The sequence below is a fragment of the Rhinopithecus bieti genome, unplaced genomic scaffold, assembly GCF_001698545.2.
Source record: "Rhinopithecus bieti isolate Rb0 unplaced genomic scaffold, ASM169854v2 scaffold_6876, whole genome shotgun sequence".
Lineage (NCBI taxonomy): Eukaryota > Metazoa > Chordata > Mammalia > Primates > Cercopithecidae > Rhinopithecus > Rhinopithecus bieti.
This window is the reverse complement of record NW_016805229.1, coordinates 1,444,432-1,457,493: the sequence shown is the minus strand read 5'-3', so window position 1 is coordinate 1,457,493 and position 13,062 is coordinate 1,444,432. Positions and strand designations below refer to the sequence as shown.

The following is a 13,062-nucleotide window of genomic DNA, read 5'->3' as shown; positions in this document are numbered from 1 at the left end:
GGGGGGGAGAGAGAGAGAGAGATTTATTTATTTTTTTGGAGATGGAGTCTTGCTATGTCACCCAGACTGGAGTGCAGTGGTGCGATCACAGCTCACTACAACCTCTGCCTCCCGGGTTCAAGCAATTCTCCTGCCTCAGCCTCCCAAGCAGCTGGGATTATAGGTGCCCGCCACCACACTCAGCTAATTTCTTTTGTATTTTAGTAGAGATGGAGTTTTACCGTGTTGCCCAGGCTGGTCTTGAAGTCCTGAACTCAGGCAATCCACCCACCTCGGCCTCCCCACGTGCTGGGATTACAGGTGTGAGCCACTGGCCCCTGAGATTTATTTAATACTTAGTAAGTATTAAATAGTTACTAATAGTAACATTTATTGAATAGTTACTATTCAATAAATATTTGTTTCACCCTTCCAGGATATGTGTTTGCAATAGCAAAATGCTAGAATCAACCTAAATTTTTTTTTTTTTTTTTTGAGATGCAATCTTCCTGTGTCGCCAGGCTGGAGCACAGTGGTGCGACCACTAGCTGGTCCCTTAACGTGAAAATAGCATTACATGCTGCTTTGCATGTGCAAGGCAGAGTAAATACAGTGATTTTAGGATTTTTTTCCCCATCTCTTGGCAAGAGTGCTTTTTCATTTCTCTTTCCCTGAGGTCTTTCCTTGGCATCTGGATTCTGTTAATTTGCCAGATTTAGGGACTCTAATACATAACAAACACCTGAGAATGAAACTGCCACTGCAAAATTATAACTGAGACACTGAACAGGATCTGACCTAACCAAGTCCATCTTGCTTCTAACCTCCAAGCTCCACTGAACGATTCCTGGATGTAAGCTGAACTAACTTTGGGATGAACTTAGTTTATAGTTTGTTTGTTTATTTATTTATTTATTGAGACAGGGTCTCATTACGTCATCCAGGCTGGAGCATAGTGGCACAATCTTGGTTCACTGCAATCTCCACCTCCTGGGTTCAAGCAATTATCCTGCCTCAGCCTCCTGAGTAGCTGGGATTACAGGTGCCCGCTACCACGCCCAGCTAATTTTTGTATTTTTAGTAGAGATGGGTTTTCACCATGTTGGCCAGGCTGGTCTTGAACTCCTAACTTCAAGTGATCCACCCGCTTCGGCCTCCCAAAGTACTAGGATTACAGGCATGAGCCACCACGCCCGGCCTCTTAGTTTATAGTTTAAAACACAAGAACCCTTTCCCAAAACAAACCTTCTTGCCTGGGGAGTAGACTGCCTTTGTAGGAATAACAAGTTAGCCCAAATATTAAAAATTATGGTTTAGGAGTTCTGTAACTGGAGGCTACAAGAGTCTGACCCTCCCTAAATTGCTCCTGGGGATAACATCACTAATGTAAAATCTAACATCAGTGCTTGTGATATTTTGCAGACCCTGGCACCAGGTGGATCAGCTGACACCACCCAGATCAAGAAACTGGCTCATCTGATCTGATGGCCTCTGTCCAAGAACTGACTCAGGGCAAGAGGACAGCTTCGACTCCCTGTGATTTCATCTCTGACCCAACCAATCAGCACCCCCAACTCACTGGCCTCCTCCTAACCACATAATGCTTAAAAACTGTGATCCCTGAATGCTCAAGGAGATTGATTTGAGTAATAATAAAACTCTGATCTCCCATGCAGCCGGCTCTGCATGAATTACTCTTTCTCTATCTCCATTCCCGTCTTGATTAATTGGCTCTGTCTAGGCAGTGGGTGAGGGAAACCCAGTAAGTGGTTGCAAAAGGTTTGATCAAGGTGGGCTCTAGGGAGTGGTAAAAGCAACGCAGTATACAGCCTGGGCTGGGAGATAAGAAACCTAAATTTTGCTCTCAGCTCAGCCACCAACAAGCATGGTGGTAGCGTGCCAGCTTCTCAAAACACAAAATACTATTTCTTTGTGGGTAGGTTTATCAGATTTAGGGGGACAATTACAGGATGCTCAGTTAAACCTGAATTTCAGATAAACAAGAATACTTTTTTGGTTCAAATGTTACAAGGGACATACTTAAAATTTAAAAAAAGGTTTGTTGTCTACCTAAAATTGAAATGTATCTGGACATCCTGTATTTTATCCGGTACCCCTAATTCTCAGGGCAATTGAGATCTGTCTCCCCAGGAAGACCACAGATACAGTAAGAAGAGCTATTCTTGTGTCATTTCCTGCTGTATCCCAGTGGCATATTGCAGGGCTTGAGAAATATTTCTTTAACAAAACAATTAAGTGGAGTATTTTAGAATAGATGGTCCCTCAGGATCTTGTCTGGTCACTATTAGGGGCGGGATGTGATGACTCTTGCCTATAATCCCAGCATTTTGGGAGGCCAAGGTGGGAGGATCACTTGGACTCAGGAGTTCAAGATCAGCCTGGGCAACACAGCGAGACCTCGTCTCTATTAAAAGTTGTAAAATTTTGTATTTTAAAAAAAGAACAAATAAAACTATTAGGTTTGTTTGTTTGTTTGTTTGTTTTAAATCCCTGCACTCCGATTCAAGAACTTTCCACATAGGGTCTTGAGCAGTGAAAAGTCTGCAAAAAGAAAAATGAGTGATAAGAACCTAGTCCAACTGTTGTTAAAATCTCAGATACCTTCACCTTGAAAAATAACCAATGGTTAAATGTTACCCTCCCCACCCCCTGCAACCCCAAAGTCATTGGCTATTGGGAAAAGGTGGCAAGTACCTGTGTTATCTGGCATGGATGCCTGGTCTGTGTTTCTTTCCTTCTTGAAGACGATATTTCCAAGCTGTAGGACCGATGATACCACCTTCAATATGGCTGAGGTGGGGAGAGAAGAGCAGAGCAGACACAAAGGTCAAAGCCAAAGTACCCTGGAGTTTTGGAGCCTAAAGCCACTGGGGACCCAGAGCCAGCCTACATCGTATTTCCTCCGAAGAAACTAAATTCTGAGCTCAATATTTTCATATGGTTGCTTAAAACCTTGCATTACAATGGAATACCACACAGCAGGGACTGGCAAATTATAGCCCATGGACCAAATCTGGCCCACTGTTTACTATTATAAATAAAGTATTATTGGAACACAGCTATACTCATTCATTTACATATTGTTTATAACTATTTGCATGCTATGATGGCAGAGTTAAAGAGTTGCAACAAGGATCGTCTGGCCCACAAAGGCTAAAGAATTTGCTATCTGACGCTTTACAGAAAATGCGTTAGCAACCCCTGCCACAGAACAGTGAGAATGAATGAACTACAACTACCAAAAAACAAAACTGATGTATTGGGGCCAGCATGGTGACTTATGCCTGTGACCCCAGCACTTTGGGAGGCTGAGGTGGGAGAATTGTTTGAGGCCAGGAGTTTGAGACAGCCTGGGCAATGTAGGGAGATCCTGTCTCTAAAACAAAAACACCCCTGATGTATCTTCCAGACACAAACACTGAACAAAAGAAGACAGACGGAAACAAGAATGTACTGCCTAAGTCCATATATTGACAGTCCATCCAAGAAGAGGTAAAACTAATCGATGTTGTTAGAAGTCAGGATATTAATTATCCTTAATTGAGGGGAGCTCCGAGAAGGTGCATGTGGGAGCTTCTGCGGGGCTGGTGGCATTTTCTTATTTAGAATGGATTCTAGTTACACAGACGTGTTCAGTTTATAATAATTCTTTGCACGCACGCTATGGCATACACAATTTTCTACATGTAAATCTACATCAGTAAAAGGCTTTTTGAAATAAAAACCCTGTGCTTCTTACATACTCTGCTGGGTGTACAAGATGCCCATGTTGGGATGAAGAAAATATACATTTGTTTTTACTAGTTGTCCAGGTGTCTCCAAACAAAAACACTGTGTTCCCAAGATACTTGGAACCTCTCTGACTCCATACTTAGCACATGTTACTGTTAAAATAGTTTCTATGTCTGAAATCCCCACAAGACCATGAGTTTCTGGAGAGTGAGAGGCCTGCCCTTATCATCTTTGAATTTCCAAAGCCTAGTCCAGGGTCCTGATACACATGGTAGGGAGGGAGAGATGGATGGATGGTAGGTGGAAGGTGGATGGATGGATGAATTAATGAATGAATAAATGGACAGAGGATGGGTTCATGGATGAATGGATGGAGGAATGGATGGGTGTGTTGATGAATGGGTGAATGATGGATGGATGAGTAGAGGATAGATGGATGAATACAGGATGGACTGATGGATGAATAATGCATGGATAGAGGATAGATGGATGATGGATGGATGGATAGCTGGATGGATAGAGGATGGATGGATAGATGGAATGGACAGAGGATGGATGGATGGGTGATGGATAGATGGATAGAGAACTGATGGATGATGGATGGACGAACGGATAGAGGACTGATGGATGGATGATGGATGGATGAATGGATGGATGGATAGATGATAGATGGATGACAGATGGATGGATGGTAGATGGATGGATGGATGGATGGAGAATGGATGATGATTAATGCAAATTCTTGGCTTAGCTTAACTCAGGTACAAATCACCCAGAGTTCTGGCTTCAAATCAGTCACCGTGTTCCAGGAACAAAGCTTAGAGATCCCAGACTTCTGTGGTTCCTCAGGCCAAACCAGACATTACAAGACCCATAACAACAGCTATTCTCACACCATGGAGTCCTTGGCCCAGCTAAGCAAAAGGACCCAGCTGCTGACCACCCACCCATTTGCTCCCACTCACTAAGGCAGAAAGCCTTCTACCCAAAATGAATGAAGCTGCTGTTGACAGGACTTGGAAACACACTTCCTTTTAACCATAACATCTATGAAAGAGGCTTTGTAAACTATGAAGAGTTGTACTCACAGTTTTAAAAGTGTAAGTTTAAAGTAAAGATTGCTGAAATGCCTGCACAGCCCAGGCGAGCCGGCCAACTCAGGGTTTCTCAATCTTGTCACTGCAGAAATTCGGGGCCAGATAATTCTCTATTGCGGGGAGCTGTCCTGGGCGTCATGGGAGGTTTAGTAGCATCCCTGATCTCTAACCACTAGATGTCAGTGGTGGTTACCCCACCAGAGTTGTGACAACCACAGATGTCGTCAGACACTACTAAATGTCCCCTGGGAGGCAAACTCATCTCTGGAGAAAACCACTGGTCTACATGAACAAAGCCAACTAAGGAGGACTGTGGGGACCCAAGGAGGCCACAAACCCATCTGAAGGGGCCAGCAGCTACTCCGTCATAGCCCAGTATTGCTAGAACTTCTGATTTTTCCAGATCATGGAAAGCCAGAGTTTTTATGTGAAGTCTACCCAGAGTTTTTTTGTTTTGTTTTGTTTTTTCTTTTGAGACGGAGTCTTGCTCTGTCACCCAGGTTGGAGTGCATTGGTACAATCTCGGCTCACTGCAACCTCCGCACTTCCCGGGTTCAGGGAAATTCTCCTGCCTCAGCCTCCAGACTAGCTGGGATTACAGGCATGTGACACCACACCCGGCTAATTTTTCTATTTTTAGGAGAGATGGGGTTTCATCATGTTGGCCAGACTGGTCTCAAACTCCTGACCTCAAGTGATCCATGTGCCTTGGCCTCCCATAGTGCTGGGATTATAGGCCACAGTGCCCCGCCTACCCATATTTAAACTTTAGGAACCAATTTTTTAAAATTTTGAAGGTTGTAGTGGCCGATCTCTCCTGTGGGTTCAGGAGCCAATAGTTTGCACTTTCTGGTATAGTTAACGTAATTCCAGAAATGAAAAAAGAACGCCACCACTCCCAGGCCATAAGAGATGAACCTTGGGGCAGAGTTAGCAGACAGCAAACAAGTAAACCAGTGAGGAGACACAATACAGCAAGGTCGGTGACGGCTGGCGGCATCCTGTTGCACTGGTGCAAAGCACGCATTCTGCAGTTAGACAGTCCTGAGTTCAAATCCCAGCTTTGCTTCTTATAAATCTCATCATCTTTGAATTTCCAAAGCCTAGTTCAGAGTCCAGATACACATGGGGAGGGAGGGAAATGGATGGATGGCAGATGGAGGGGGGATGGACGAATGAATGAATAAATGTATAGAGGATGAGTTCATGGATGAATGGATGGGTGGGTAGATGGATGGATGGATGGGTGATGGATGGATGGATGGATGGGGGATGGAAGGATGAGTTGAGGATAGATGGATGAATAGAGGATGGATGGATGGATGGATGAATCATGAATGGATAGAGGATAGAGACTCTACATGCATCTCAATAAGTCCCATGAGCCTCAGTTTCCCTATCTGCAAAATGGAGATGGTAACAGTAGTATCTACTTCATGAAGTTTAGGTCCTGTAAGATGCTGAGCAAGGGCCTGACCCAGTAGGCCAGTAGGTGGTAAAGAGTGGAAGCCACCTATATTAGGTTGAATGTTGGTCCTTCTAAAATACATCCACCTGGAACCTGTGAATATGGCCACCTGGAACCTGTGAATATGGCCTAATTTGGGGGGGGGTAACACTTATTTTTTTTTTTCCTTTTTGTGGGGAACGGGGTCTCACTATATTACCCAGGCAGGTCTCGAACTCCTGGGCTCAAGCTCTCCTCCTGCCTCTGCCTCCCTGAGAGCTGGGATTACAGGCGTGAGCCACCATGTCCAGCCTGAATGTGGCCTAATTCGGAAAAAAAAGGTCTTTGCAGATGGAATCAAGTAAAAGATCTCAAAATGAGGTCATCTCGGATTAACCTGGTGGGCCCTACATTTAATGTCAAGTGTCTTTATGATGGACAGAAGAGAAGATCCACAGAGTAGAACGCCACATGAAGGAGGAGGCAGAGACTGGAGTGAGACAAGCCAAGGAAAAGCCAGGAACAGCCAGAGCCACCAGAAGCCAGGACAGAGGCAAGGAACAGATCTCCCTCGGGGCCTCCAGAAGGAACAACCCCTGCCAACATCTTATCTCTTAAAAAAAAAATTTTTTTTTAATTTTTAGTAGATAAGGGGTCTTGCTATATTGCCCAGACTGGTCTTGAACGCCTGGCCTCAAATGATCCTCTCACCTCGGCCTCCCAAAGTGCTGGGATTACAGGCATGAGCCATTATGCCCGGCTCATGATGACACCTTGATTTCAGAACCCTGGCCTCCAGAACTGGGAGAGAATAAATTCCTGTTGTTTTAAGACATCAAATTTGTGCTCATTTTTTACAGTGGCCTTACACCTCTCTTCTTACTGAGGAATAGGAAACAGGGCTTTCCAACACCAGACATGTGTACCACCAGGGGTACACAGGATGGAAGATTTAGGTGATTTTATTTTTTATCTTAAAAATTAGGTGCTTTTTCTAATATGTTAGAAACAGTTTAACCAGGCCAGGCATGGTGGCTCATGGCTGTAATCCCAAGGATTTGGGAGGCTGAGGCAAGTGGATTGCTTGAGGCTAGGAGTTCAAGGCCAGCCTGGACAACATAGCAAGACCCTGTCTCTACAAAAAATTTAAAAATTAGCCAGGCATGGGCTGGGCGTGGTGGCTCACACCTGTAATCCCAGCACTTTGGGAGGCTGAGGTGGGCAGATCACAAGGTCAGGAGATCGATACCATCCTTGTTAACACGGTGAAACCCCGTCTCTACTAAAAATACAAAAACAAAATTATCCAGGCGTGGTGGTGGGCACCTGCAGTCCCAGCTACTCGGAGGCTGAGGCGGGAGAATGGCGTGAACGTGGGAGGCGGAGCTTGCAGTGAGCCAAGATCGAGCCACTGCACTCCAGCCTGGGCGACAGAGTGAGACTCCATCTCAAAAAAAAAAAAATTAGGCATGGTGGCGCATGAGGATATCTTGAGCCCAGGAGTTCAAGGCTGTAGAACCCAATGTGGTGGGGAAAATCCTGGTCTCCCCTGTTCACCTGGAGCCTCGAGAAGCTCCAGCCTGGAGCCTGACCCACCCACTTCTCCATAGGCCCCTTAATGGAAGGTTTGGAAGTAGCCCTTAGTTTATAAATGGGGTTGGTGTACATTTGGGACTAAATTGGTTCCCATGAGAGTTGGTTATTTGCATGCCATCATCTGAATGCTTGCTCTGTGTACCATCTGCTCCATTATTTGCTTAACCATTTTCTTTAAATTTACCTCCTTCTCTTTCCTTACATTTATTTTAATAGGAAACTTTCTCTATCTTAAGTGAAAAATAATCTTCACTTGCCATAAATAGATGGCAGTTATAAATATAAATACAAGGAAAACAGTATTACCAAATTCTAGCTAGATGCTTAGGCCTGCTGAAGGTGCTGGGCCTGGGGTCTGGTCTCTGTGGTTAAAGGGGAAATTGGCAAGTGCCAATGTCCACTGAGAACACTGGGGGCTGGGCATGATGGCTCACGCCTGTAATCCCAGCACTTTGGGAGGTCAAGGCGGGCTGATTGAGCCCAGGAGTTCAAGACTAGAGAATACTGGATAACATGGTGAAGTCTTGTCTCTACTCACCCCTCCAAACACCAAACCAAACCAAACCAAACCAAACCAAACCAAACCAAACCAAACCAAAAAAACCCCAGGTCAGGCACGGTGGCTGATGCCTGCAATCCCAGCACTTTGGGAGGCCAAGACGGGTGGATCATCTGACGTCAGGAGTTTAAAACCAGCCTGGCCAACATGGTGAGACCTAGTCTCCAATAAAAATACACAAAAAATTAGCGGGGCATGGTGATAGGCGCCTGTAATCCCAGCTACTCGGGAGGCTGAGCCAGGAGAATTGCTTGAACCCGGGAGGCAGAGGTTGCAGTGAGCCGAGGTCGTGCCACTGCACTCCAGCCTGGGTGGCAATAGCAAGCCTCCATCTCAAACAAAACAGAACAAAAACCCTAAAATCAAAAATTAGCCAGGCATGGTAGCACATGCCTATAGTCTCCATGACTTGAGAGGCTGAGGTGGGAGGACTGCTTGAGCCTGCAAGGCAGAGGGTGCAGGGAGCTGAGATTGCGCCACTGTACTCCAGCCTAGGTGACAGAGTGGCGTGATCTCAGCTCACTGCAGCTTTGACCTCCTGCGCTCAAGTGATCTTCCTGCCTCAGTCCCCTAAGCAGCTGGGACTACAGATGTGCACCACCACACCTGGTTAATTTTTTGTATTATTTGTAGAGAAGGAGTCTTGCCATGTTGCCCAGGTTGGTCTCAAACTCGACCTCAAGTGATCTGCCTGCCTTGGCCTCTCAAAGTGCTGGAATTACAGGCGTGAGCCACCATGCCCAACAAAACACAATTTATTTATTTATTATTATTATTATTATCATTATTATTATTATTTGAGACGGAGTCTTGCTCAGTCGCCCAGGCTGGAGTGCGGTGGCGCGATCTCAGCTCACTGCAAGCTCCGCCTCCCGGATTCATGCCATTCTCCTGCCTCAGCCTCCCGAGTAGCTGGGACTACAGGTGCCCGCCACTATGCCTGGCTAGTTTTTTTGTATTTTTAGTACAGATGGGGTTTCACCGTGTTAGCCAGGATGGTTTCGATCTCCTGACCTCATGATCCGCCTGTCTCGGCCTCCCAAAGTGCTGGGATTACAGGCGTGAGCCACTGCACCCGGCCCCAAAACACAGTTTAAATGATCTCATTTGTTTTCTTTCACAAGAATAGACAATAATTTAATAAACTTTATATCAATCAACCTATTTTATTTTGTTTCAGTTTTTTTTTCTGTTGTCTTTATTTTTTTGTAGAGACAGAGTCTCACTATGTTGTCCAGGCTGGTCTCGAACTCCTGGGCTCAAGTAATCCTCCTGCCTCAGTGTCTCAAAATGCTGGGATTACAGGCATGAGCCACTGTGCCCAGCCTGTTCCAGCTTTTTATTATTTAAATAAAACTATACTGAACAGTCTAGTACATTAAGAAAAAAGGATTTAGTAAATGTCTGGCACACAACAAATACTTAACCACTGTTCATTGTTATTTAAAAGCAAGATCAGAAGCAAAACCGACCCCTGTCCTAAATAAAATGAATCATTCTTGGAGAGCCTATGTCATTCAGACAAGGAAGCTATCAGCACTAGATTCTGATGTGGGACCCTGGCCAAGACCCACACACACCATCCATTTGTCAACTGACCCATAGAGTCTTATTTTTCTAGACCCCAAGTTATCTTCGGAGGAGCTGCCCCTCCCCATATGCAGCATTTCAGCAAACTCAGTGCTATTCTGGGGCTCCAAACGGGCGTAGGCGTGGGAAGGAGGGGAAACTTTCCACAATTCTGTCCTGGTATTCCCAAAAGAGATTAACCTTGAACACTGAGGCACATCTAACCCAGAAGGAAAAGTGTTTCTGGAAACACAGTGTCCTAACCAAGAATTTCTTTCTGAGCTGTCCTGTTCTCAAGACCCAGTATGTTTCTTGGCTATTGGTTAGAAGATTTTGATCAATATCAATCGATCACCAAAGCAACCCCTCCAGGAAGAGCCTGAGTAAAACCACTGCCTCGATCACTCCCCCTCCCCTAAACCCTGCCCACATGTTCCTGATGAGGCCAACATCTCTATCTTCAGCTCCAAGAAGCCATTCTTAGGGACCATAATGAAACCACCCTGTGCTTTCCACAACCCTGCCTATGCTGCATAGCTCAGGAATGTGCATATCAACAAATCAGAGTCAATGATACTCCGTTCAGGAACTTAAGCCGGGAATCTACTCCATTCTTTAGACATAAACTCAAAGAATTTAAGGGCTGGAACCCAGCCATGTCGCTGTCAACAAACTGCATCCTATAGAGAGACAATGTAGTCAAGAGGGAGATAGAAGACAAATTAGGTTCTAGAAAAATCTTTTGAGCACCCAGATCTCACTGTACCTGAAGCTTGAATTCCTGAACTTTTTTTTTTAGATGGTGTCTAGCTCCATCTTCCAAGCTGGAGTGGACTGGCATGATCTTGGCTCACTGCAACCTCTGCCTTCTGGGTTCAAGCAATCCTCCCACCTCAGCCTCTCGAGTAGCTAGGACTACAAGTGTGCACCACCATCCCTGGCTAATTTTTTTGTATTTTTAGTAGAGACAGGGTTTCACCATATTGACCAGGTTGGTCTCGAACTCCTGACCTAAAGTGATCTGCCCACCTTGGCCTCCCAAAGCGCTGAGTTTACAGGCCTGAGCCACTGCGCCCAACCTCCCTGAATTTTTCAACATGGTGAGTTAGTCACTTTCCCTTTGGTTTAAGCCAGCTTGAGTTACTTGCAACTAAAAGAGTCCTAGTTATACAGCCACTTTTCTACAACACAAAACACAAATAAACCACCTAGAATGAAATTCATTTTTCTCCTTTTTTTTTTTTTAATGGAAAGTGGGGAATTCAGAGAGCAGAAATCTGTCCTGACCAGAGAAGAATTCTTAACAGGTTCCATTGGTACCCAGGCAGGCTACCCTCCAGATTCAAGGTATGAGGCTTACATAGCTGTTCCTCCTCGCTGAAACCCATGATCGCCATGGCCTCCAAGGTTTCCTGGAACATCTCATCATCCTGGGCTGCTGGGATGGGCACAAAGCCATTGGAGAGGAAGGTGTAGTTGTTGAAGCCCTCCAAAAGCAAGTCATCTAGAAGGAGAGGAAGAGGGGTCAGGGTCAACAAGACACACTTCTAATTTCAACATGAGATGGAGATCTGGTCAAGGGTCTGGGCCATCATAATTCCTTTCCCTTTCTCAAGGCTTGGACCGTTTAAAACCCTCATACATCATCATGTAGACAACCATACCAACAACTGCCAGCCTTGCACAGTGGTGCAGGTTGTATACTGCTCCAGTGACTGCAGCTGATATCCAGCCTTGGTTCTGCTTGCTAAGCCAGAATCCCTGGCACGAAGTTGCATCTACCTGGAGGAAGGGATGCCTTTACCTCAATTGTCCAGAGGCACCCTGCCTTCAGAGACAAAGCTGTCAGAAGAGTTAGATTGACCTTTACTCATTTTTTTTTTCTTTGAGACAGAGTCTTACTCTGTCATCCAGGCTGGAGTGCAGTGGTGTGATCTCAGTTCACTGCAACCTCCTCTTCCCAGATTCAAGCAATTCTCCTGCCTCAACCTCCTGAGTAGCTGGGATTACAGGCGCCTGCCACCATGCCTGGCTAATTTTTGTGTTTTTAGTAGAGATGGGGTTTCACCATGTTGACCACACTAGTCTTGAACTCCTGACCTTAGGTGATCCACCCATCTCGACCTCTCAAAGTTCTGGGATTACAGACGTGAGCCACCACACCTGGCCTTATTCACGTATTTCTAAAATTTTTATCAAATTCAAACAGGCACATGAGTTTTAAAATCAACTACTACTAAAGGTTTATAATGAAAAATAGCATTCGCCAGTCACATCCCTTCTCCAATTCCTACCTTACTCTATAATACCTGCTTTTTATCTCTTTTAGCTGCTTTTTTTCTGGCAGTTATTACTATCTCTCTGTCGACTAGGCTTGCTATATATACTAACCTATTACAATGTATATACCATTATGTATTATATGTAATAGGCCAAGGGTTCCCCAACCCACAGGCCATAGACCAGTACCGGTCCATGTTAGGAACTGGGCCACGCAGCAGGAGGTGAGCAGCAGGTGAGCGAGTGAAGTGTCATCTGTATTTACAGCCGCTGCCCATCGCTTGCATCACTGCCTGAGCTCCATTTCCCATCAGATCAGCGGCAGCATTAGATTCTCATAGGAGCGCAAACCCTATCGAGAACTGCGCCTGTGTGCTCCTTATAAGACTCTAATGCCTGATAATCTGTCACTGTCCCCCATCACCCCTCGGTGAGACCGCAGGAAAACAAGTTCCCAATGATTCTACGTTATAGTGAGTAGTATAATTATTTCATTACATATTACAATGTAATAATAAAGTGCACAGTAAATGTAATACACTTGAATCATCCCAAAACCATCCCTGCCACCCCGCCCACCCAATCTGTGGAAAAATTTCCTTCCAGGAAACCAGTCCTCGGTGCCAAAATAGGTGCTTTTGGCCTATTGGAAGACCAGAGGCAAAGCACAGTCGCTGTAATAGGCGATTTCTGGATATGTCAAGTTTAGATAGTATCTAGTGACTTCCTGCTACGGCAGGCAAACATGTAGCTTTCTTACACTACCTTTCCTTTCCCCAGCC

At 45.2% G+C, this 13,062-nt stretch overlaps 1 protein-coding gene across 6 annotated transcripts in view; it reads right to left on the bottom strand.

Moving 5' to 3' along the window:
* The window catches only part of MYH11 (myosin heavy chain 11), a 164,281-nt gene that overhangs the window by 60,053 nt on the left and 91,166 nt on the right, over positions 1-13,062 (bottom strand). For all 6 annotated transcript variants that reach the window (XM_017871716.1, XM_017871719.1, XM_017871720.1 and 3 more), the window contains 2 exons: positions 11,361-11,504; positions 2,695-2,790 (listed from right to left, as the gene is read on the bottom strand). In XM_017871716.1, coding sequence (XP_017727205.1) covers positions 2,695-2,790; positions 11,361-11,504 — 240 coding nt within the window. The remainder of the gene's footprint in view (positions 1-2,694; positions 2,791-11,360; positions 11,505-13,062) is intronic.